This window comes from Melopsittacus undulatus, chromosome 5 (genome assembly GCF_012275295.1).
Source record: "Melopsittacus undulatus isolate bMelUnd1 chromosome 5, bMelUnd1.mat.Z, whole genome shotgun sequence".
Taxonomy (NCBI): Eukaryota; Metazoa; Chordata; class Aves; order Psittaciformes; family Psittaculidae; genus Melopsittacus; species Melopsittacus undulatus.
In genome coordinates, this window is record NC_047531.1 from 45,048,619 (window position 1) to 45,075,107 (window position 26,489).

The following is a 26,489-nucleotide window of genomic DNA, read 5'->3' on the forward strand; positions in this document are numbered from 1 at the left end:
TATTCCCTTTAGGGTGATTTCTCTCACATGGGCACTGGGCTGACCTGTCTCTCAATCTGACCTTACTGTAATTTACAGGTGATCAAAACGAAAACTAAAAACATTTCAACAAAAAATAAAAAAAATCTGGATAGTTGTGTTGGTAGTTAAAATAAAAAGAAGGCTTTAAGTGAAAAAAAAAGTTCATGAGAATAATTTTGCAAAATGGGAATTGTAAAACTCCATGCCATGTCACAACTATTTCCATGTCCTAGGAAGCTGCTCTGGACTTGCCTTTTGAATTTGCCCTGGCTATCTGACTAGAAGTAATCAAAGCATAGTCTTAATACAGTACCAAGTGTTACTGTAGTAGAGAACTTTAACACAAACAGACCTTAGAAAGCAATTTGCTTAGGACTATAGCCAAACTCCTGCTCCTGTGTGAGGCCAAAGGTCAGTAACAACAAACACAGTTCTGACCTAAACACAAAAGTCAGTACAAATAAGAAGTGTACATGCCAAAGGAACTGGGGAATTCAAACTTTGGTAGGCTATGCAAAGAGAACTGCAGCAGCCTAACACAGACTTGTCAACAAAATAAGAGCAGTAGCCTTGGGATACTTATTGCTCCGTTTCGTTTAGTAATGTGCTGCAGCTTACATACTAAAGGAATTTGACACTCCTGGCAGATTTATTAATCACAAGAAGTATAATTCATTAAAACAAATCAAAAACCTCACATTTGTTACACTGCTGTAATAGGCACCTTTCTAGCTGAATTCTGTAATACCTTTTTAAAAGAAGAATTATCATAATGCTCTAACATATCAGTCATATTGCTTTCAGACAACACAGTAGCTATGAATCATTCAAGCATTTTACCTTCATTTGTGTTTTCTTTCCTCCTTGCCCCCAGCTTGTTGAGTTGTGGGAGGAATTGCTTCCCTGAGAGCCTGCTGTGTTCCAGACTCCTCCCTCCTCCTCCTCTTCCCAGCTGGAATGACGCGTTCCTGTCACTGGCCCATCACTCTCTCCCCAGCCATCTTGCATAGATTTAGAACCTTTGGGGAAAGAAAGAAGCTCAAAAGCAGTCTACAATATCATGCAGTGGTGATTTGCTACTGAAATATTAGCTGAGATCATCAGAACCCCAAACTAGTTAAAAAAGAAGCATCTTCACTCTAACAGCTCTAAAAACTTGTGCATGAATCCCCAAACCCAAGAGATTTGGTGGCATGTTAGCATGTCATATTTTGCAGCTATTTCAAAGCAATAAAGATATAATAACCACAGGGACCTGTTCTCTTATATAGATACAGCTGCATTAGGATTTCTTTAAAAGGCAGTCTATTATTTTCTAGTGTAAATGAAAGACTTGAAGGAGACTTAAAAACCAAGGGTGCTGAGGAATTTGGTTCGGGTAGTTTATCAATTATTTCTTCTCTTGCTTCAAAACCTTAACACGTCCCTTGCACTAAAGCCTTTCACAAAACTACAGAACTTTAAGGAGTAACAACTAAATAGAATGTGAAGGAAAAGAAGTGACATTGTGCTCCCGTATATGTAACACCAAAAAGTAGTTTAACGTGAAAAAAACCAAACCCAAACTTCTCTGTTTGAATTTCTGTTTTAAACAGTGTCGCTAAAAAGACTTACTAGCAGTGCTGTTTAAGTAGATAAGCCACCACCAGAAAGCTACAACCATTTCACCGTATCATTTCAACTTAAGATTTTTAGCTTGTTGTCTCTTTTCTCGCTGTTACTCTCCTAGCACCAACTGCCAGGAAACTCTGAAGTCTAACCTCTGCCAACAAGCCACCGAGAGCCCAAATCCTCATCTTGTCTACTGCCCAGCTATTCTCCTTCCTGCTGAAACTCTTCACTCTGCATATTTATTCCCTGAGCATTTATATCCTTTAAAAAAGATTTACATCATCATCGCCTTTTTCACAACAAATTCTCCAACTGTCTGGGGTTTGAGTGTGGAAATCAGGGATAAGGCTATTAACACACATGGCAGAAAATCTGAATATAAAAAAAGTCTGCAACTGCAATTAGCCTATTAAGGGGAGCGCTACCTTGATGACCCTGGAAAATAAATACAGCAGCATTTCACGGCAGTTTAAGAGCTACCTTAAAATCCATCATAAATAACTTCCCATGAAACGTAATTTTTGGAAGTTATTTGTGTACTACAATTGAGGGCTGCTTAGGAAACATACTGGTCCAAGTACAAAAATTTACCTCTTGACCCTTTAATCATGCTACTTACACAGAAAAGGCTACATTTAAAGAGTATGACCTCAGAGTCAAGAACTTCATCTGGAAATGTCATATATGGGATAGTCCCTGCAGCTTTAATTTATTTCCAGCCACTATTTTTTCTAATATAGTACTATGATCCTGCTTTTAACTACATGACTAATTATTTCTCTGCATTGACAGCTCTGAGATCTGAGATTCTTGAACATGAATCTCTGTAGTAGTATAAAGATGACTTGTCTGCAGGATTCCCACTTCCTCTCCTGCATTTGTTGAGTGAGAAATCAAAAAAGCTATAGTAAGCAAAGGAAACTTTCAAGTTAAAGAGACATAATGATGTTATAGAAAACTGAATTTATTCCTACTTCTGCCAGAGAATTCCTATGCAATGCTGATACAACTATGTAAATCCTTTTTTTTTTTTTCTTAACAGGTGGCAAGATCTAGGCTTCCTTTCTTTGGCTCTAAATTCTTTTCCCATCACTGCTTATCTTAGTTTCCTGACCTTACCTTTGACCATAAATTATGCCGTTGCAAGCTCTTTGAACCAATTTCTTCTAACTTATACAATACATTAAGTATCTCCCCCTAATCCCTTAAGTAACATTGCTTTCTTTTGTGTGCCAATTAGAAATGAGTTGAGGGAGCAGTCACAGAACACAGAAAAATTAAGACCTTAGGTCCTGAACTGGTGACCTACTACACCCCAACCTGAAACAGCCATCAGGGGAAAACTGCCTGTATTTTGCTCTTCTAGAGCTGGAAACAGCTTATGTACAAAATAGTACACATATGCTGCAGCTTTCTGCTTGTGTCACACATGCAGGCAAGCAAGTGACCATGCATAGTGTTTTAATTCTCTCTTAAGTACTAACAAATCCATAAAATTTGGAATGGATCATTAGCATTTCAGAGGCTCTTATTTTGGTCATATGTAGGTGGCTTTTTACAGATGAAAAGAGATTCACCTAGAAAAAGTTTAGCATCCTGGGAAGTGCCAAGTTTGCATAGCAGGCACAGTAAGCACTACTGCCATCCGTGAAAAGCTGCTATAATATTAACTCTAAGAAAGCAATGCTTTTTTCCCAGTTTTGTTTCATAAATGGCCAACGGGTGTGGGAAGAAGGGAGAAAAAGCAGATAGAACACATCTGAATAGAGCATTTCATTCCAAACAATTACATGTTGCAAAAGCAACTTGTAACTGAAAACAGTTTTGCAGTGGGTACCATTACTCAAACGCAGTTAACCGTCATGTATTATCATTCTTTCCTATGGGGAACTTCACATCCAAGTATTATTGCCTTTGGCAGTAACATTGCTATGTAGTATCAGCAGGTGATCGCTTCTGTTTGTTGTACTTCGCTTAAAGAGAGTGAAATAAAAATTCTACAGCTTGTATCAGAAGGAATAACTTCCACAAAAATAAAGCTCTTAATACAGCAAAATTTTATCTTCAAAGTATATTTTTTAACTATTTCGACATCATCGCACTTATGAGCACCACAGCTGCAGGTAGGTAAGTCAGAAAACAGTAATCCCTTTAGGTTCAACGACAGAAGGAAGTTCTCAAGAGATACAATTTTCCACACCCATACAATAAAAAAATAATCCACTCAAAGGCAAGCTGCATTACACCTAACAGCCTCCACACAGAAATCTGTGCATTCCCTGATATGATCAGGAAAAGTTATTTATCATTTAACAAATTTGTATGCTGAGTAACAAGTGGGCAGCCAGAGAAGGAAAGACATTTTGAGGAAAAGACACACTTCCTCACTCAGATGCTCTCATGTTTCAACACTTCCACAAATCGGAGCTGCCCATTTAATTGCTCAGTTAAGAAGATTTTCCATTACCTTAAAGACAGTTCCAGTCATTTGTAAACACTTAATTGTTCATCCATCAAAATCTTACTGATTGAACGTGTTGCTTCTAGGCCTCAGATAACAATTCCTGCACGGGTGACCCATATCAAAAGCCCAAACACTAAAAAGCACCACTGCAAAGAAATTGGTATCTGGCCTATACTCACTAGATTTCATGGCATTCGGGGCGTTGGAAGGTGCATTCCCCCAGCCTGTTGTTGATGCTGCTGTATCATCTACTTCACCCCACCCGGGACTTGTTTCATTTGGCTCACCCCAGGCGGACGTACCATTATCTGGAGCAGGTGGAGTGCTTTTGCTCCAGACTGCACAAAGGAGAAAGAGTTTTCATTACAGACCATTTAGACAATGAACTATTCACTGCAGTGCAGCACCACATCATTCATCTATTACTTCATTCTTTCTGTTGAGGACTTTAGGTTCTCAGTAACACAGGTGCAACAGAATTGACAACTGTTCACATCACTGAGAGCAGGCACTAACTTCCACGGATAAAAAGGAAGAGACCGCTATGTTGAGTAATATTCTCCAGGTTAAACATGTACCCTACATCTAATGCTGTCCTATCTGGTGAACTTTTTTGATTCATTAAAAGCACCAGATTAACCCAGGTTTTTATATATGATGAATAAGAACTATTTGAAGTATGTATTAAAACAAAACAGTTTTCTTTAAAGCACGTTTATGTCGCAGATTACATAACAGAAACATCTTAACATATTCCCAGGCTATGTAGCTTTTCCTTGTTCTTATTTCTTAGAATATTTTCCTAAGTATTTATCATACAACAGAGCCAACTTGAGCTAAAAAAAAACCCCACAGACTAGCCCAATTTCAAGTGTTAAATGAGTGTTCCAGAGCAAAAAGTTTAACTAAAAGTAAGTAAAGAATTTCTCCCTGATTCTCCAATAATAAAATATAAAAGAAATATGATTTGGCTTGGAGAAAGGAGGCTCAGGGGATACCTTATCACTCTGCAACAACATGAAAGGAAGATGGAGTGAGATGGGCCTCCTGTCTCTTCTGCCAAGTAACAAGCAAAAGGACAGGAGGAAATGGCCTCGAGTTGCACCAAAGGAGGTTTAGACTGGAGATTATGAAAAAATTTATCCCAAGAGTTGGAACAGGCTGCCCAGGGAAGTGGTTGAGTCACCATCCCCAGAGGTGTTTAGAAGACTTGCAGATGTGGTGCTTAGGGACATGGTTTAGTAGTGGACTTGGCAGTCCTGGGATAATGGTTGGACTCAATGATCTTAAAAGTCTTTTTTCCAACCGAAATTATTCTACAATTCTATAATTCAACCTGTTCTTCAGAGTTCAGATTGAATATGCACATTTGTCAGCTAACATTTTCTTTCACTGGCAAGCTGACCAGTTTTCAGATCACAGGTACTGAAGCACAACAAGCAGAGGACCGATAGATTCAAATTTTAAAAACATAAGCAAATATTTAAATACAAAACTGGTTTCCTCTCTGGAATAAAACTATTGAGAATTGGAGGCTACACAAGTATCTCTTACACTTTCAGGTTACATTCATATATAGGAGCTTGAGGAAGAAAGGAACAAGACTACTACCTGATGCTTGTGATTTGCTAGTCATTGGAGTAGGCAGGCTCTGCTCCCGTGGGGCCTGTCCTCCTTGTGAGTTCTTGTCCCACAGGTTCACATTCTTGTAGTTATAACTGCTAGGATCTCCCCATGCTGAAGTGCCATCATCAATATCCATTTTCCGACTGATTGACTGTGGTGAAGGTTCTTCCCAACCACTAGGCTCCTCCTCTTTGGGGGCAGCTGGTTGTGGTCCACTGTTCCAGTTTGGGTTTGGAGGTCGCCCATTACTTGGAGTTTGGGGCGGTGGACCCCAGGAACCAGAAGACTCCTGCTGTTGCTGCTGGTGCTGTTGCTGCTGCTTGTTCCAGGAGTTGGGCTGTCGACCCGTCTCATTCCACGTTGAAGTTCTTTTACAATCATCCCATCCACCTTTTGAAGCAGCGTTTGTATTTGCACCATTACCCCAAGTTCCAATCTCATTCTGCCCACCTTCACCCCAACCAGACACTGGCTTGTTTCCTGTACTTTCCCAGTTGCTGTTCTTTGTTTGATCAACTTCCTCTCCCCAACCGTTCTTTCCAGAAGACCATCCTTGATTAGACTGCCGTCCACCCCACCCCTGATCCTTGCTACTGGAATTCTCATTCCAAGAGGAAGATGATTTTTCTTCTGTTCTTCCTCCTCCTCCCCAATTAGAAGAATTGGAGTTCTTATAGTCATTCCAGCCTCCAGTATTTTTGGGGTCCTTCCACTCCGTTGGGGTTGAGAGCTCACCCCATCCAGACTTGATTTGATTGCTTTGGCTGGGTACATCGCCCCAGCCCCCTGAGTTCTTTGTCTGTGTGGCAGAGCTCTCCCACCCCTCAGTTCCTTTATCAGACTTCCCCTCGGGCCGTGGCATCTCTTCAATATCCCACACGGTATCTTGCTTAATTTGGGTTTGGCCCCAGCCCGTGTTTGAAAGCACTCGGGGGTCCAAATCAGTCCTGCTCAGCAAAGTCTGCAAGACTGCCTGGCAATCAGGGTGCGTAGGCCTATATGATCGGCGTCCAGAATTGTGACTGTCACTGCTTCCTGCTTTGTGGTTGCTTCCAGTGCTTTGGCCGCCAACCTCACTTCCCGCAGAGCTGGAAGATCTTCCCCAACAGGGAGCCTGGGAATTGCCTTGGTTTTCAGGAAGAGGGTGGCCTTTTTGATTGTCCCATGCTCCAGTGCTAGAATTTGGTTGGTTTGGACCACTCCATTCTCCAATCTTCAGTTCATCAGACCCAGACAGCTGTTTCCATTCTCCCTGAGAGACCCCAGATGTTAATTTGTTCCCTTCACCCCATTTGCTTTCATTTGCATGCTGAGGGCCAAAGTTCCAAGACCCACCACCCGTAGACCGGTTACTGTTATCCCAAGAATCACTTCTTGACCCATTAGGTTTTTGAACAGAAGCTGCTTTCCAGGAGTCCTCTCTATCCTTTCCATTGTTCCCATGGTTTCCAGAATTGCTCTGTCCAGAGGCTGTGTCAGTTCCAGAAGACCCCTTAGCTGCACCCCAAGATCCAACACTCCCCGTCTTTCTTTCTCCAGTGCTTTGTGAAGGGGTGTCAGTGCTCCTGGAAGGGTTCCCCAAGCCCATTTCAAAGGGCATTCCCTTATTCTCCATAGGGTTTGGTGAACTTAAGTTCAAGGAGTTAGTGTTTCCATTTTTTGGTCCATCAGTGTTATGAATTTGAGCCTGTTCTCTGCCAGAGACAAAGTTAACACCCGCATTTTCCATCTTTGACTGCTGTTCCCTAGAGGTCTGACCTACTGTGCTAATCTGTGCATTGGAGCTACCACTATCAGATTCCAAAGTCCCTTTCCTGGAATTGCCCTCTTGAACCAGTGCCGGCCAAGCAGATGGGTTGCTATTTGGGTTAAAGTTGCTGAAGCCAGTACTGGGACTGATTCTATCTTGTCCACTCAAGTTCCTCCAATTACCTAGTCCATTGTTACTCTCGGCAGCAGGGTTGGAAGATTGAACAGATTTAGCCTTGGGATCAGATTTCCAGGCCCCAAGATTACATTCGTTTCCAGCGCTTCCAGACTGGCACTGGCTTCCTTTTCCTTTGTTACTAGTGGTGCTTCCTGGCAGAGCATTCTTCTCCAGGCCAGGGTTCGAGGCACTGTTGTTATCGGTGGTGTTTTCGGAAGAAGACTCAGCATCTTTGCTGGCAATACAAGGCCACTCTTCCATGTCAGACCCGTCTACAATCACCTTGTCCCAGATGTGAGTTGGGTTGGCGTTGGTGCCGCTGTTGGAGGCTCCAGGACCCCAAGTGGAATTTGCATAATTTGAAGCAGCAGCACCTCCAATTGCTGAATCTAAAAAAAAGGGAAAAACATACCCAAGGAGGTCATTAAAACCAGTATTATTTTCAAGCACTGAACAGCACTAACTACTGTTTTCATTAATAAGAACACTTCCCTCAAACATGCAATAAAGTTGCTGGAAGAATATTAGGCTGGAAAACACCACTGAAAATACTGATTAAGAACTTCAACAAAATTCCCCTAAGCATATTGTGAGCATCTGAATTCACCTTTGACTCACTACTTCTGCTAACAGTCCAGCTCTAAGTTCAACACAATAATTATAACCCAGTTAATTACAATTACTGCTACTGGTTGTAGACTTTTCGAACACACATTTAGAATCAGCTTCAAATATCTTTTTCAAGTTGATTCCGCTACAAAGAACTTCTTTCAACCCTTCGGAAAACAAATAAATTTGTTTCCAAAAGTTACTGTAAATTGGAAGAGTCCAAAGCTACATAAATTACAATTCCTATGTAGTAATGCACAAGCTGCATTCAGTACGTAATTACACCACATTTGCTATATTTACCCTAGAAACCACAGTTTGTGGTTTTGCGAGCAGCTAAGCTGATCTCTGCCTCTAGATGGAGGCTGGTAAGAGATCTCACTTTTTCTTCTCTCTCACCAGCTCTACCTGCTTCAAGTTCCCCAAGTTTCACACCTCATTTGTGACAGTTCTTGACACAAAACTGTCCACTTTTTGATGGGTTAGCTTTTTGCTAGCTTAGCACATTGTACAGGGTTAACTTACAAATTCAGTAAGCTTTAGAGTCACTATAAGGAAATTAGCAGATGAACGACAATGAATAGGGCACCTTTCTTTCATCTGTGGTGAGCTATTATTATGTCCTATGTGCATGACTTCACATGGACAAGATATTTGCATATATTTTTAAAGCAGATATAAATCAACACAGTGCCACAATGGATGAAAGCCAATGTCAGTGATGGCAGCATGATGTCTGCATATATGCACGTTAGCATCATTAGTTTAAAACGTCAGCCAAGATTCCCTTGCTATCCACATAATTACTTGTGATCCTCTAAATAATTTAAGTCCATTAGTACTTCAGTGTTATTTTCTACATAGGGTTGTACTCATTTTTCTATGTATTTTTAATACCAAGGGACCCTAAATTGCCCTCCTCACCACAAATTCCCAGTGATGAAGACTAAACACTCTCCATTCTACAAAACCATGTACCTAACATATTAGTCTTACGCAGTTATCCCACCCAACCAATTTAACTTACTCTGCAGAGCACAGAGGTCATAGTAACATCTGCATCAGTACTGAGACCTGAATATGTATTTTGTTACTACCAATATCAGCTGATATGACAACATCCAGGAAAATAAGGTACAATCATATAACTGTAGAATAGTTTGGGTTGGAAGGGACCTTAAAGATTATGTAGTTCAAATCCCCTGCATGGGCAGGGACACCTTCCACTAGACCAGGTTGCTCAAAGATCTGTCCAATACTGACCTTAAAAAACATGTATATCCCTATCCCTTCCCCTTGCCCCCCCCCCCCCCCAAGTTCCTATATTACATATTCGAAACTGAAGACCACAGTTTCTGGTTGCTAATACAGTTATCAGAAGATGAACAGACTGGCTTTCAGCACCTGTCTCAGGCTTTCTATTTATTAGCTTAACCAATGAACATCCACTGAATGCCTTCCAGATCCCCCCTTATGAAGGGCTACCAATAAGGATCTAGACTTCACAGCAAGGTTAGAACTCTTTGTATGCTTTGAATACTGATGAAGAAGTCAGCCTTAATCCATTAAACCCTAGCCACCAAGATCCAAAAGACCAAGCAGCTCCCATACACGTTTCTGTTGCCTTTACCTTACGTGCAAACTTAACAATAGCAAGGAAATGTGACTTTTGACTGGTATTTAATATTTTCATACACTAATGCTTTTCTGCACCCTGATTTAAAAACATTCTGATCAGACCAATCACAGAAATAGCTTAAGGAGGACAGCCAAAGACAAATTCTGTTGCTGTCTTTTGAACTTAGCAATGATTTAGCAAATGACTGATGCATAGGCAGCTATGTAGCAAGATGATTTAAAATCACACAAGTCATTTTAATAAAGCTTTTCACATTTTATTTTCTGTGGAGACATTCTAAAAGTATTAAGATGGGGATGTTTGCTAACACAGTATACTAGATCACAATTTAACAGACTGCTTTATAAAGCCAGCCTCCCCGGCTATATTTGACAGTGGCAACAAAATTTTGGAGATTTATGGTTTTGTTTGAAGATAATGGGTAAGGGCTCTTGGTTCCTTAAACTCCTCCTCAATAACAAACATGTTGAAGATAAGCAAGTTTCTGATCTGACTAAAATGAAAAAAAAAAAAATTACTAAATTATTACTTTTAAGGATGAAAGTATGGAACTGAAATAAATGAAAGTATTGAAATGGGGATGCAGTTTTGCTGTGAGAGATGGTGATGATTCTTAGAGGGTGTTGTAACTAGTGAAAGACTTTCACCAATAAAACATAAGCTTTGTTTTCCAAAATCATCTTGCATATCCTGAATATAATTGGTATTGGATGAATTATATATACCACACTCCACCCCAAACCCTTCTATTGCTATGAGACAATAGTAAATTTAGTGTCATCTTTCAGGGAACTAGAGCTTTGCCATCTTACAGAAGCATTCCAATTCTGACAGAAAAAGATCCACATAGAGAAGGATTATGTATTAACTTTTTGTATTGAAGCCTCACCAACACCATCTATAGCTATCTGGCAAATAGGACATCATGAGGCAGTAGGTAAACTGCATTGTTTTCTCCTTTGGGAACCTGTCTTTGTTTTAATGGGGGATGAATTAATCACAGTATCAGTGCAAAAGTGCCTGACAGAACTGGGCCAAATTTGTCAACAGCCAGGATTTCAGATGGCACTTATGATGTGCAAAACAGATAGCAACAATATACCTCTATAAGCACTTTGATGGAGTGCCTTAAGTGATAGCCCTGGCCTATCTTGCCCAGCTGCTCATTCCCACTCCCCTGGCACACATACTCCAACTTGCTAGCACATGTTTCCACTGACATTCAGTGAGCTGAACTGGTAATCATGCAGGCTGATGTTAGCTTTAAAAAATAACCTGGCTTAATTTTAATTCAAGTCAGCTTAATTATCTGTTATGATGCACAAAGCTGGATGGGGTGAGGCAGGTCTGAAGGATCCATATATTTCTCTTCAACACTCCTGACATACACCAGGGTAAAGCAACTAACCACTGGCATAAAAAATTGCCCTATCAATAAAATATAAACAGATAGTTGTAAATGTACTATTAAACTGAATGTAAAAATATGAGAATACATCAAAATAAAATTTTGGTCTTGGAAAAACAAGTATTGGGTGCCAAACTAATTACACAAAACTTTAAGGAACCTCTAAAATACTTCAAAATAGTCATCATATAGTACATCCAACAGCAAATAAATGCTGTTCATGAGAAATTTTGTAAACTTTTAGAATGCTTCACTGCTATCAAGTGTCTTTTGTCAGTCTACTGCAATCACTGTAAGGTATACAAATGCTGACATAATGCTAGCATTTTATATACAGTCACAAGACTTTGGGGTGGGGGTTTCCCACCCCCCCTGAATCTTTCAGCTGTTTTTTTCAAAATCAGCCATCTCTTTAGGGATCTGTTTTTTTAACTGATTAGCTAAAACTTTGTCACTGTAGTTTAAAATCCCCTCCTCCTTAAATAGGGAGCGTCAAAGATAACAATATAAATAATCTGTCAAACAGGGGTTTATCACAAAGGAATTAAAGCACTGAAACCACAAACCAAGCGGAATCATTCATTTTCCTAGAATCCTTCTAATAAAGACAGCTATCCCATCTAGCTTACTTGATTCTGGAGTTTCAAGCTGCTTCAGTTTTTCCTTCTGAACCACAGAGAACTGTAAAAAGTTTATGCTCTCCAGGACTGTGGTAAAAAAAACCATCCCATTAATCTGGATGGTTTTCAAAGGCAACTCAGACATAGTGGTATCATTATTTTCTTTTTCTGATTTTCAAGCATTTATTATTTCTTTTTTAAACACCCTCATTGGCAGAGCTGAAGTTGCCCTTGACTTCCCAGATCACCTAAGTTTTTCTTTAGAAGGCAGATAGATGTCTTGAGTGGAATTTTGTTTGTTCTACTATCATAACTTTAAGAAGGAAATATTACAATTACTGCAATTCCCCAGGGGTCTAAAAAATTCAGGAGCAGTCATAGATACTCATATAAAAAAATCTTTAAATCAATTTATCTTCTAGAATTCAAAGTGAACAGAAAAATAAAAACAGGACAGTCACCACTTTTATAAAAAGGATTATCTAAGGAGAAAACCAAGATTGTTACTAAAAAGACAGTCAGAAGCAAGAGGACGAGCTTTCTACTTCATCTAGGTGAAAAGTGACAGCCATTTGGCATCTGCAGACCTCGTATCTACATGTCTGTTTTGCTAGATGGTATAAAAAAGTGACAAGGAAATTCATGTGATCAAAGAAACTTGAAGAGCTATTAGGAACCGCTCAGTGGCAACCACAAAAAGCTATTCCTCCATGCACTGTGTTTACCTTGTTGTGGTCTTAAAGCTTTACAGTATACAATTCAAGCCACCCGTTACACTTTTTAAAAAATCAACCCCCTTGCCTCTTCCATCTATTAGTGAAACTTGCAGCCATTGCTTCTAACACCAAAAGTCTATATGCTAAAATAGAAGCTCTCCAGAAGCCATCTGATGAGGTTTTTTATATAATGATATGCTTATGCACAATTTTAGTGATCCCTTTCCAGCCATGCACACACACACGTTCATGTAATACTATTATTATTACTTGCCTGTTGCAGTCCCACTGTCGCTCTGCAGCAGTGCTCCTGTCACTGGTTGTGCGTTGTTTGGGTTTGCTCCTGGTGCTGTTGGGGGAGGAGGCCCTGCTCCACCCCCAAGGAGCATACAGGATGGCGGAGGGGGCTGCCCACGTTTCAGTAACACTTTGTGGTCCTGCTGGCAACGGAATCGCGGCGGCACCTCCCGAGGCATGTAGCGGGCGGCGCTTGGCGGTTGTCCGTTCGGCACTGCCACCCTTTTGGCATTGTTGCCACCATTGACTGGTGGCGATGGAGAGTTGCCAATTGGGCTGGCAGCCACTGGTTGGCTTAAACTTGGTTTCGTCACTTCGGGCACTGAAAAACAGGAAGAATGGAAATCAGAAACTTTTCCACTTAAACCTGTGCTAGCTGCAAGAACTCACTGTGACTCTTAAAATTCCATTCTTCTCTCAAATGCTGTGCAACTTCATCAAAGAGCAGCAAATAAGCAGTTAGCAGCAAACCTCTTGCTTCCATCTGCAACTCTGTACCCCAGTCTGAAACTATCCTCAGCAAGTATTTTGCTCTAAACCCCAAATTTCTTGGAAATGTACATCTGGCAAAGAATATCACCCTGGGCAATGAGTCATTTAAAAACATGAGCAGTCAAACAGAACTGGGTCCATCTTCCCAACTCTGCTTCTCTCCCCTGTTCCCTGATCTTCAAGTGGTTTTTGGATTGTTTATGCATTACCCTTATGGGAGATCTGAAAGCAGATCCCAAGTTTTCACCTGCTTAAGGGATACATAGCCACAAAGGGGAGAAAAAACACCACCCCCCTCTTGGATTTAGAGTTAACAAATCCAACTTCTCTGTACTGCACTTAAGTAAGGCAGTAGTAGTTGACTCCCACCCGAAAGGCAGTCCTACATACAGCATTTGTACTGAGCTTGCATAAAGTTTCCCAGCTGGTCACCAGGTGCCCCTATAAGCAAAGACAAGCTGTTTCTAAAGGCTATTAAGCATTAGAGAAGAGGAAAACCACAAACAAATCCTTGAGGAACTAACACCATCACAAAATCTGCTTTCGCTATATCAGCTTCAATGCCCAAATCCACAAAAAAGGTGTTGTTAGCTGAAAAATCAAGTTACTACCTTAGTTCTTTTCTGTCAATAACGGCAATTTCACCACACATCTTTTATAAAACTGACACACAAATCAAGATTAAATATATTTTTAGATCAGCTAAATAAAATTAGCTTTCAAGATGCTCTAGCATCAGTCCTGCCCTATCTGTTGCACTTTTTGATGCCTTAAGCTTCCAAACCCAAGCCATTTAATTAATTTTGGTACCCCACTACAAGCAGTGTTTTTCCTGTCTTCCATTCAATTTATACAGGTGGATTTCGTGTATGTCTACTTGGCTAAAACCTCTGCAAACCTGAAAACTAAATATTCAAGTAATCTATTTTATCCACAATCCTCATCTTGATTCGTAACTGCCCTTCTTTTGACAACAATTTTGACTGAGATCCAAGTCTTGGGCTCAGATTGATAAAAAATATTCTTTAGAATCAAAGATTCTTACCTTTGGTTTTTTGATCTGTGACCTGCAAATTAAAAGCAAGAATGTAAATAAGAGTTTTAAGAACTTCAGCACAAAACATTGAATAGATTATGCTGAATCATTACTTTGATTTCTTAGCACAAGAACAGTATTTGCTGTTGCATGAAAATAATTAGACGATGAACTACAGTATTCCTACTCATAGATACGAAGTTTTCAAAAATACTACAGCTCCTGGAATATCTGATGCAAAACTGGCACAGGTTGCCCAGAGAAGCTGTGGCTGCCCCATCCCTGGCAGTGTTCAAGGCCAGGTTGGATGGGGCTTGGAGCCTCCTGGTCTAGTGTCCCTGCCCATAGCAGGGGATTGGAACTGGATGAGCTTTAAGGTCTCTTCCAACCCAAACCTTTCTGTCATTCTGTGATTCTATGGAAAGTCACTGGCAGAAATAGTAATTACTTCACTCATGATGATTTTTGGTATACGCTCTTCTCATCCCAAACGTAGACTTCCAAAGCACAAATAAACATGCACTACAGTTCCCTCAGATTTTGGAGGCGAAGGGTAACAAACTTCCTCTCGTGAAAGTATCCTTACAGCACACTGCTGGAGGTAGAAATGGAATTTCCATAGGAGCAACCTCAGATGAGATGAGATCTGTGTCTCTGCCATCTTCTCATTTCACCTGTCCCATGACATCTCTTCCAATGAGAAGAAATCCTAAACCTTACTGGATTCATCACCACAGTTACAAAAATACCTGCAACAGCTATAAATCACCAGATTTCACAATCTCTTGAATGCAATAACAAATTGATTATTGAAGTGAGCCATCATGCTGGCCAACATACTCAGTATGTGGTTTTGCTGTACTTTCACCATAGCAAATTTCAAGCTACAGTAGAGACAAACACACCACTGGTATATTCTCTGTAATCGAGTGTATTGTAGCATGTTTTGAACCTGTCGATCATGAGTTCCACTACACAATAATGAAAAAACCCTAAAGATCACAATGTGTCAGGTTCTATGACACCTATTCTTAAGAGAAATTGCTGACTGAGTCCATAATTCTAGAAAGCACACAGTGACAGTATAGCATAATGAAAGCACAAGTAAAAAGCAGCTTATTGTTTAGCCTAACCAAGCCAGAACTCCTTTGTATGCTAAAGAATAAAAAGACAAACTGCACTGAATTGCTATGGCATCATTTACTTTGCAAAGATGGAACACTGCAATATGCAGTGGCACATTCACTATCATACAAAATCTTACGCATCATAGCTTCAAAGAGTTGCATAATCTAAAACCCTCCAAGACATTAAAAATGCACATGTACCAAAATGACATCTGCAAAAAGCCAGACATTAATTTTCAACTTCATTTATGAAAAATCCTGTATATGTCAAATTAAGTCTTCTCCTGTAACAAAAATTCTGTTAAGTGGCTCTGATGCTCCACTATTAAAGAACAAAGATGGGGAAAATTATTCATGGATCTAGTTTGGTTATACTGATAGGTTTACTCGTTTTACCAAATCTTTTAAAGAATTCTACATAGCCACAGTTTGCTTAAGGGAAAAAAAACTCCAAACATACATATGACTTCTGCCTATACTGCATCTCTCTCCTAGTCAAAATAATATGGTTTTGTGGTGTTTTTTTTGTCTAAAATACAAAAGCTGAGAAAATGTGACACTATCTCAGATTTACAGCTGTCATCTCTCTGTGGGCAACCTCTAAGCACTGGCAGGGCAGGAGCAGCTACAGTGAATGGGAAGGTGGAGTCAAACTCAGACTTCTGACAAGCTACCGAACAGCCCCTGCCAACAGCAACCACAGGAATTCAGCCAGTGAATTTACTTGCACAACCTCTGTTGAAGTGATTTTTTTTTATTTTTCAGAAGACCCAAACTGAAACAATTGTTTTATGTTATACAAATTGTCTGAAAAAAAGATACCCCCAAATCATTACTGCTTATTAGATGAAAGCTACCACAGCCACTAAGAACAAACACACATTTATGTTCTATCCATTCAGTTGCCTGCTTTGCTACTCCTAGATATCTTCAAGTATTACTGTTAAGTTTGGTATCTAGGAGATTAACATACTTGGCGTTCACCCTTCCCAAGATCCTGGCAAAATACCGTAACATGCAATCATATTGAATAAGGCAGATGAGGGACCACACAGGAAAGCTGGCAAATCTCCTTTGTACTACTCATAGCATTGATTCCTTGGTAAACACCCACAGCAGTGTTATCAAGGTGATCGGTATAACCTTTTCAAGTTTCTCTTGTATCACTGAATATCAGGATATAATCATCAAGCCACTAGCCTTCTAGTGACCAGGGTCTCCTCCTCCTGGTTCCTACATCTATTTTTTGTACTTGAACATTCAACAGCATCAACTGATTCAAAAGGCACTGAAAAAAACTTATTCTGTAGCTACTGATCTTTTGAAGTATAACTGGGGATTTATCAACACAATGGCTGCATAAAGACAACAGAAATGCACTTTATTTGCAGTTAATTTAAACTGGTGGACTGAAATTGGTGCAAAAGCCAGATTTAAGATGACCCCGGATAAGATAAAACTTAACTGAAACTGGTGCTGTCTGGTCTAAGCAGAAACCTAGAGAGTCTAACGGAGAGCAATGTCAGACCTTTTATAGGATGTGTTGTTACTGAAACAACTGAAAACCAGAGACTACTGAAAGAAAGTAAAGCCTTCTTCTGTCAATTTCACACCATCAGTGAGATCGGAAGGGAGAGCCTCTGAAGATCCAAGTCCACAATTCACACACCAGCTCCTCAGCTGCACCATGGAGTCTGCCCAACTCAAAGCAAAGTCATCCAAACCAGACACATACAAACCCGACTGCCATGTCCAACTCATTTTTGAGCATCTCCAAAGTTGGAGGTACCCAACCTCTCTGGAAAACCTGTTCCAGTGGTTGCCCAGTCACACACATGCCAAATAAGTCTTAATGATTCAGTGGAATTTCCTGTATTTCAATTTGTGCACAATGCTTTGTGCCTTGTCACTGGACACGACTGAGAAGAGTGTGCCTCCACCTTTACTCCCTTCCACAAGGCATTTATATACATTGATAAGATCCCCCTGAGCCTTCTCTTCTCCAGGCTGAACAGTCTCAGCCCTATCAGCCTCTCCCCTATTTGTCAGATATTCCTGTTCCATAATCATCTTAGGGGCATTTCCTGGACCTGCTCCCATATGGTTACATGTCTTGTACTGGGAAGCCCAGAACTGGACAGAAAGGATTTTATCAGTGAGAAGCATGGACAAAGCAGCAGAACTCAAGCTCTCATGTCAAGTTAATTCTTAGAACAATCTGCTAGATTTTCAGTGAAATAGAGTGCTTCTAATACACCAAGTGTTCAAACCCAATTTAAAGTTTAATATTTTATATTAAAAAACCCTTTTGCTTCACTTGACACATTAAGGCAATTAAAAGCGTTAAGTTAAATACTCAAGTTCCAGAAAAATTATGAAAACAAAAATAAAAATAAAATTTAATGAAACATTACTCTAAAAAAACAAGCTTTAAATCTCAAATACAAACAATTTAACATCTTACCACCCCAATACTATTTATATTCCAGCTGGATGAAAGTATTCAAATATCAAAACCTACCTTCTGAGCAGATTCCTTCTTTTTCTTATCCTCTTTCTTCCTTTTCTTGTCTTCCATTAACTGTTCTTCCCTTTCTTGCTCCTTCTCTCTGCCAAACATGAAAAACAACAGTATGAGCACAAACTGTAAAAGAGCCACACATACTATATTCTTTTTCACCCCAAGAAAGGCAGTCAAGATACTAGATTCCTCTTATCATCATACTTCATTTGCATTTGAGGGTTTTGGTCTAGTTTAGATTAAGAAAAGCACCTTCTAGCTCAGTGTGGCAACAATCACACCACTTGCTGCATAAAGGAAAATTCCTTTATTTGGATCAGGCCTCTTATGGCAATACGCCGTATAAATTAACTACACACCTGATATTAGAAAATATCTTCAAGACATTTTGGTCAAAGAACCCTTTTAATTGGGTTGTGCTATTATTTAATGAACAGCCTCATGAATCTTTTCATATGATAAAAAAAGGGAAGTTGTAATTTAATGTGTGATGGTCTGGTCTAATACAACATTTATCTTCAGAGGGGGAAGACATTATTCTATTGCCTGTAGCTATGTCGCTTGTAAGAGACTAGAAATGTCATATCACATCAAACCCGTCATTTATTATACAAATCACTAATTCAATTTCTACCCTACTGTACCCACCCACAAAATTTTTGTGATGAAACTTGTAATATAAATTACTTTCCAGGGAATCTATTTCTTTTTACAAGAACACTCTTTCAAAAAAGGAATTAAAAAATAGATGCAGCTGCTATTGTTGTCAAGCTATCATCTTGTTGCTATGCTTCGTGTCAAATATGAAAGTACCAGAAAATGGTTAATTTACTGCATATGTGCTATTGGCTGAACTGTTTCTATGGTGAATCACATCTTTGTTAACCAGTTCTCTTCTCCTCCTTAAAAAGTAAATTTAAGACCAAGTTTTCAGCTCACTTGGAGTAATTTCTTTTTATAAGGAAAGATTAAGACTGAGGCAGCTAATGTAAAAAGATGATCTGACGGATAAAGCGTAGGATCAGAGACCAGAGATGTGCATTTTACAAACAAGTATAACTCACGACCTTTCAGAACAAATTATTATAAAACCTAACAGATTTATAAACAAAGCTGAGGTTTATAGTTGTATTGAACTATTCCTTATATTTAAGCACAAATCAAAGCTCTTTTCTGACCATAGTTTAAGCAGCTTAGAGTTGGCTTTGCTGTCACATCATTCAGACTTTTCCTTCCACTGCCTTTAGGCAGTACAGGCAGTATTTCTGTTTGCATTTTCACTAGATACTGCCAAGCCAGTAAAGAGACATTTACCTAGCTAATCAAATCCTACCAAAACACTTTGAGACATCATTTGTTAACAGCTTCCTCACTGAGGACTTCAAAGAACTCTCAAAGAGAAAAGGTTCTAAAGACAATAATAAAATGCCTTCCTGGTTTGCTGCAGTCAGAAAGGCAGACTCTCCATCTTCATGGATGGAGAAAATGTATAAAGGCAAGATGAGTCCTTAGTAACAACATCCTGGGATTACTACCAAATGCAAGTCATACATAGTAGCCAGTTTAGTCTGAATTTAACAAAAGTTTGAGGCAAGCATTCCACATCATACAGAACAGTGCTTTATACACAGTCTGGTATTACTTAAGCCAGGTCAGTTCTCGCTCTTTTCTGTTCTCTACAAAAATGTCAAAGCACACTTTCCAGCCCTAAACTCTGGCAAGGAAAAGCCCCACAGGTTTTTCAATTTTACTAACAGCAAAGACATGAAGCACTGTGAGACTGGTATACTTCCCATTGTTATGGCACTGAGACAAAAAATGTTCTGTTTTCCTCGAGCCACAAACTGTAAGCAATATGAAAAAGCTCTCCAGTGACACCCTCATCTTTCAAAATCACTACAACCTCAAATTATGTTTGCTACTTTTGTACTGTCAAGCTGTGTGTGTCTCTTGGGCTGTAGTGCCAGTTACAAGAATACTACTTCTAAAAAAACTTTCTTGCAGCAGGCAAAAGTTTCAGTGCTGTCTTAAAAGAGTTGCTGAAAAAGGGTAGGATCAAAATACAAACTGACTTTCAGTAACTGCCTGGCACACAGCCTGCTACTTAAAAGCACTTTCCTTAGTTTTGCGACCAGAAGAGCAGGGAATGGAAAAGAACAAAAAAGAGGTCATATGTAAGCTATGGCTTACAGGAATGTGCAGCACTGATAATCAAAGAAGTGAAAGACAGAAGATCCACAGTGTGAAAGTAAACACCTAGTTATGCGCATTTGACTTTGTGATACATCTTTTAGTAAAGATGTGCATTTAATATTCCATTGTTCACATCATCAACAACTACAATATAACAATAATCAATGCTTAGTAATTTAGGCTTCAATTTGTGTAAGGACACACCTAAGTTCTACTGAGATGGAAGGGATCTTTCTGAACACTTGGCTGCATCACATGTACAAGACCGCAAAGTTCTTGGCAAAGCGTAACTGAAACCTCATGAACACGTAGGAAATATGAAGTTCCATTCTCCAAATGACAGAGCAAGAACTGATGCCATGGTCACACTAACCATGTACCACTGTGTTGAAAGTTCACTGAATTAGCAGGGGGGAGGGGGAGTGGAAATAGCTTATTGCCATTTTGGGTATCACACTTGCCATCTTCCCACTTTCACTCTCTGATGCATTTCACTAACATCTAAAGTTTTTATGATCAATGGTTTCCCTTTTTCAGTTGTACATAACATGCTTGTTAAACACAAACTCAGCTTGCAGCTTTAAGTCTTTGGACAAATTTAACATAAGCAAAACTTTCAAGAACCTTATCAATTCATTCAGAAGACAATGCTGCATATTAACCTTCTCTCATTAGCTAAAAGATAATTCCTCCTGGCCCAGGCAAAAAAAGTGGAGGGTGTGTGTCCGCCGTGTACATTCCAGCAACCAGGTGCTCAGATTGACAAGATCAACACGGGGAGAAAATCCATCAACTCCAAACAGAGTGAATTTAGAGTAATACAATGGGGTGTGGTTCCGGTATTTGTTACCAGCACATAGTAATGGGAACACGGACACACCACAACCCTGAAGAGGAAGTTTGCTAAATAGCAACTAGAAGTCAGCTTTTTACTCTAGCTTTCCTGAAGAAAGCATGTGTTGATCTTAAAAATGGCCTGACTGCACATTAATTTGGAATTAACATTGTTAGGAAGCATTTCTGAAGTGTATTACAGACTTAGTAATTTCGAGTATTTAAAGTGAGGCATATTAGCAGCTTATAAATTATGAGGAACTATAGGTTGTAATAAAAAAATTTATTTAGAAAATACCCAAACCAAACAAACCCACTAGCTGTGCTGCAGTACACTTAATACCATATTGAAGTTATTATAATAAACTCTTCTGCCTAAGACAAAAGCAACCATTTCAGAGAAAATAAGGTTTTTCAGCTAATTAACTAAGGAAGTAACAGAAAATACTTTTGCAGTCCAAGTTATTAAAACAGCCACTTCAGGAAAAAAATAAAAATAGGTATTCAAGAAGTGTGCCCTCCCCTAAAACAATTTACCATTTTTGGAAGATGTTTATTCCTTCAAAATCTTAACATTCATTTTCCCCAGAAAACTCTCGTCTTAAAAAGACTTATTCTCACGACGTATAGGCTTCAGGCACGGGCAAAGGTCCGAAGTTGTCTTCAAAGTTTTTGCTGTCATAAACTGAACTGTGAGACGAAATGACGTATTATGTATTACATCCTATCTGCTGGCAACACACTTTGATCAGTAGAGATAAAGCGTCACACAGAGCGCTAGTCTACGCAAAACCCCCACAACCCTATGAAGTCAACCTCAACCTAAAATTGCACAGAAGAAACAGAAGTAAAACGCAAAAAAATGAAATTCCTAGAAACTCAGGAGTGGCACCATAGTGTAGGCAATTCCCAATTCCTTCTATACCGGTACAGGACAACAATGTAACACTGGGAGGTCTTCATAGGTAAAAGATGCATGCTAGATACTGGTCCTGTGAGTCATCTTCCCTCCTCTTGACCCCACTCTTTGCTTTGCATAGTCAGTACAGTTAACTCAGGACAGTGTAGCAAAACACAGGAGTGACAGTAAACATCTATTGGTGCATCCTATTCTCTGCACTGTAATAAGCGCAGGATGATTTACAAATCTGTTGCCAAACTGTGTGCCAACTTCTTCCAGAATAGGGGCAATTTTGAAACTACACTTGTAGAATCAGCAGCACTTAAACAGAACAAGCTTTTATCTATACAGCTACAAGGTCAGGTTAACAACTTAGTATTATCTCTAAAGGCTTCAGCCATAACTATCCAGAGCTCAAGTGCCATCACCTTATGTGAAGTAACAATTGCATACCCAGACCAGTCTCACCCAGACACAACACTTGATGTAACCACCTTTTTCTTACAGACAGGTCTGTAGTGATCCAAAATACATACAAAAGAAATATACAACAGGACTTAAAACTCGAGGGACTAAACATAAAAGTTAATCTAAAAATTATCCAACTTTAATTAAGATTAAAAGCAAGGAGAATTTCCAGTGAACTCTAACTACAAGCATCTGCTCCTGAGCAGTTCTGAAAGTTTCCTCAGTGTTTTGATAAATTATACAGCCTGGATACCAGCAGAATTGGGCATCACACTCTGGCACCTCAGATGTGTTGCAAAACACCTTTAGAACAAGCTCAAGGCCAGGTACACTTCCAAGGCAAAAGCTCCTCTCAGTCTACACAGAGATGAAATATCTTAGAGAAAAGTGAGCTGTCTTCAACAGCGCTATTCCATGAAGAGCTTGTTGCTACCACTGGAGAAATAGGTTTCATTTTCTTCCTCTTTGTTTCTCTTTATCAAGCTCTGTCTCTAACCTTCAGTTGCTTGAGCCTTCTCTGGAATTCAGATGATTGTATGGTAAGAAAATTCAATTATCAAAATCTCACCTGGACCATTCCCCCCATTTTGTAAACGGCATTAGCTTAGAGTATTATAAGATGAACTCCAGAAGCAGAGTGCACAAGCAGCAAGGAGTCATCTTCTTCCAAAGGAACGTGCTAAATTGGTTGCAATTGAATGAAACTACACCTTACTTCCCCTCCACACAGCACCCAGTTATATCTGCAAGCTGTGACATAGAAAGATCTACTAGTAAAAATGACTGTTTTCTTTTAAAAGAAATTTATCCTACATTGTTCAATCAGGGACTGTAGTGACAGGATAAGGGGTACTGGGTTAAATTTAAATGAGGGAAGTTCAGGTCAGATATAAGGAAGAAGTTCTTTACTGTGAGGGTCGTGAGCCGCTGGAACAGGTTGTCCAAAGACATGGTAAATGCTCCATCCCTGGCAGTGGTCAAGGCCAGGTTGGAGAGAGTCTTGTGTGACATGGTCTAGTGTGAGGTGTCCCTGCCCATGCAGGGGGTTGGAACTGGATGATCTTAAGGTCCTTTCCAACCCAAACCAGTCTGTGATTCTATGATTCCTCTAGACTGTATTTAGTCCTTTATCCCATACTCTGCATATGTGACATGAGCACTGTCACTTACATCTGAGCAATTCTAACTGTAACAAGCACTTCACTGGTACAATCTTCTAGCATAACAGTATTTATATATAAAAAATACATTAAGAAGCATAAACTGATTAGAACTAAGGGTCATAAGCATAGAAGAAAAAGTATACTACAAACTCCCAAGTGAGTTCTTGCACTTAAAGGTGCAAGCCCATATTGCCGCAGCAAAGAATACTGGCAGTCTGCTCAAGGTGGATGAAAGCTTTTCAATCTTATCAGGAAGCTGGATGTCAGAGACTAAAAATGAGCTAAATTAAATGCACTGTTTCTGGATTAGTCTTTTACTTCTACTTCCATTCAACATATCCCACTTAACAGATGAACTCCATTATTTCAACAGCATGAGAAGACGCTGGCATGTTCAAACACGCAAGTGTGCTCCAGCACATTTAAACAGGACTTCAAACAGAAGCAAGATGGAACACAGCATGGGATAAATCCCAGGATTGACAGACTCTAAATTCCTAAAGGTAAAATTACTTCCATTAGACTGAGCCATGTAAAGAGTTATGATCTTGCTGATCAAAAGATTAAAAATGGGATTAATTAGTTGGAAACAAAAAACCTGAAAATGCACAACACCACAGCCACCTTTCTTGCTAAGCAATGCTTGCATGCACAAACTAGACAGGCCTTAGACATACAAAAGCTGGCTGAAGAAGAGACAGACATTTAAAAAAGTCAGTCTTCAGGCTGAACTGACAGAAATGGCATATGAAATTATTTTAGGCCAAAGGAGCTCTGATGTTTATAAGGAACCCCCCCCCCCGAATCGTTCAGAATAGCACCCCTGAAGATTCAGAATATAAAAATTCCAAGGAGAGGAAATAAAGAAATAAATACATAAAAAAATAAAAATTACTTGTTTGCTTGAAATAAAGCTGATGTTTACAGCATCATTGAAAAACTGCAATATTGAAGCAAGCGATAAAACTACTCAGTTTAAAACCAACCAGCTAATAAAAGGAGGACTGTCCCACACTTTCTGAATGAAAGTGCGCTCAAGATACCAGAACTCAGCCCTTCAGCAGAGTATGAAATCAAAACTCTCACATTTGTAACATATATGTACGCAAGCATAACATACATAAGACAGTAACATGTAGAGACAGTGTGTCACATATCCTCTCCCCCTCAGAGCAAGCTGTAGATTTTATACACACACAACTTACACTTTGCCATGTATTAAATGAAAACACTTTAGAAAGCCTCATTTTGGAAGCAGTCTGCTTGTGTTTTCAAAAGACAAACTATTATTGCTCATCAAGGAGTTAAGAGTAAGCTGCTTTTTTGACTTATCTGGCTGAAAACCAAAAGAGTGTCACAGCAAGAAGTTGCTTACTTTAAATAGCGTATCTGGAACAACTGATACGCTTTATCACAGCAAAACATCAGTAATTTGGAGCTGCCGCATAAAATAACCAACTATATAAAACTGGCATACTGACTTCACTAAAAAGCATGTTTTTCTAAAGAAAAACTCCTCATAGACTATTAGACTTGCTAATAAAGTCTCTGGGGCATATTCAATACATACACATGCAAAATTATTTACGTAATAGAAAGAAAACAACTCTGACCATAAAAGGCTGTTTACTTTGAAGAACTGGACAGTTTAAGCCCTAAAATACCTCATCAAATGTTCATAAAGAATGAGGTTTGTTCTCAACAATTCAACTGGCTTGGGAGGGAGGAGCTCTACTTAACTTTCAAAGTCTCCTGTCAATAACAAAACCTCAGATTGTGTAAAAACTAAATGCAAATGTTTTTAATAGTCCTTATTTCTTTGCTTACATTCCTTTTATATAATTACTCTGCTGTATCCCTCATATACATTAAAAGAATGACTTTGAGGTACGATCTAAAGTTTCCAGATGTTAGCCACAGTTGATGAGGCAAGTTCTAAGGAAATGGAGAGCTACAGCCAAAGCTCTACAATGTATGAACTGAGCAAGTTTTCCCCTTACTTCAGCCTTCAAATGCTTTAGAGCTCTTACAAGTCAGTCATTACTATTTCATAGCATGCACACTCATGCATGCCAAAGATAATGTGTTGAGACAATTGTGAAATGTGGTAAAAATAGCCTAATAATGGCAAAACATTAAGCTAGGAAACTGCCTGTAACTAAGATGTCCAGTAATTTATCATATTAGAATATTCATTCAGCAAGACACAGCCCTACTCAAGACTTCAAGGTTTCACATGATTATCAAATAAGTTTGTATTTTCCTCTAGAAACTATTCATACATGTAAGAAAGCTCCATTATCTACAACTGTTTACCAAGAAAAATATCTTTGTTGTTCTGAAAGCTGCAAAAAGTATGCACAGAAATGAATCAGTAACAAACAACATGGAACCATTTACAAGATGACAGTGACCATGAAATTTCAAAAAACAACCTGGCTCTGCTATGGACTTAGAGAGAAAACGAGTCAGTTTTTTGACTAGGGAAGAGGTGGCAGTCCTCAAGAAGTACAGTCAAGAACTCTGTTCTACTACAAATGATCTCTCCTGGCAATATGTTCTCTCAAACCCTAATTAACAGAATCACAGAATGGTTTTAGTTGGACGGGACTTTAAAGCTCATCCAGTTCCAACCCCCTGCCATGGGCAGGGACACCTTCCACTAGACCAGGTTGCTCCAAGTCCCTGTGTCCAGCCTGGCCTTGAACACTGCCAGGGATGGAGCAGCCACAGCTTCTCTGGGCACCCTGTGCCAGGGCCTCACCACCATCACAGTAAAGAATTTCTTCCTTACATCTAAACAAATCTATCCTCTT

At 39.4% G+C, this 26,489-nt stretch overlaps 1 protein-coding gene across 1 annotated transcript in view; it reads right to left on the bottom strand.

Moving 5' to 3' along the window:
* TNRC6B (trinucleotide repeat containing adaptor 6B) overlaps window positions 1–26,489 on the bottom strand; it is a 114,373-nt gene that overhangs the window by 28,306 nt on the left and 59,578 nt on the right. Inside the window, exons 3-8 of the mRNA XM_031050078.2 lie at window positions 18,115–18,202; window positions 14,476–14,497; window positions 12,916–13,260; window positions 5,708–8,038; window positions 4,276–4,434; window positions 862–1,040 (exon numbers count right to left, since the gene is read on the bottom strand). Coding sequence (XP_030905938.1) covers window positions 862–1,040; window positions 4,276–4,434; window positions 5,708–8,038; window positions 12,916–13,260; window positions 14,476–14,497; window positions 18,115–18,202 — 3,124 coding nt within the window. The remainder of the gene's footprint in view (window positions 1–861; window positions 1,041–4,275; window positions 4,435–5,707; window positions 8,039–12,915; window positions 13,261–14,475; window positions 14,498–18,114; window positions 18,203–26,489) is intronic.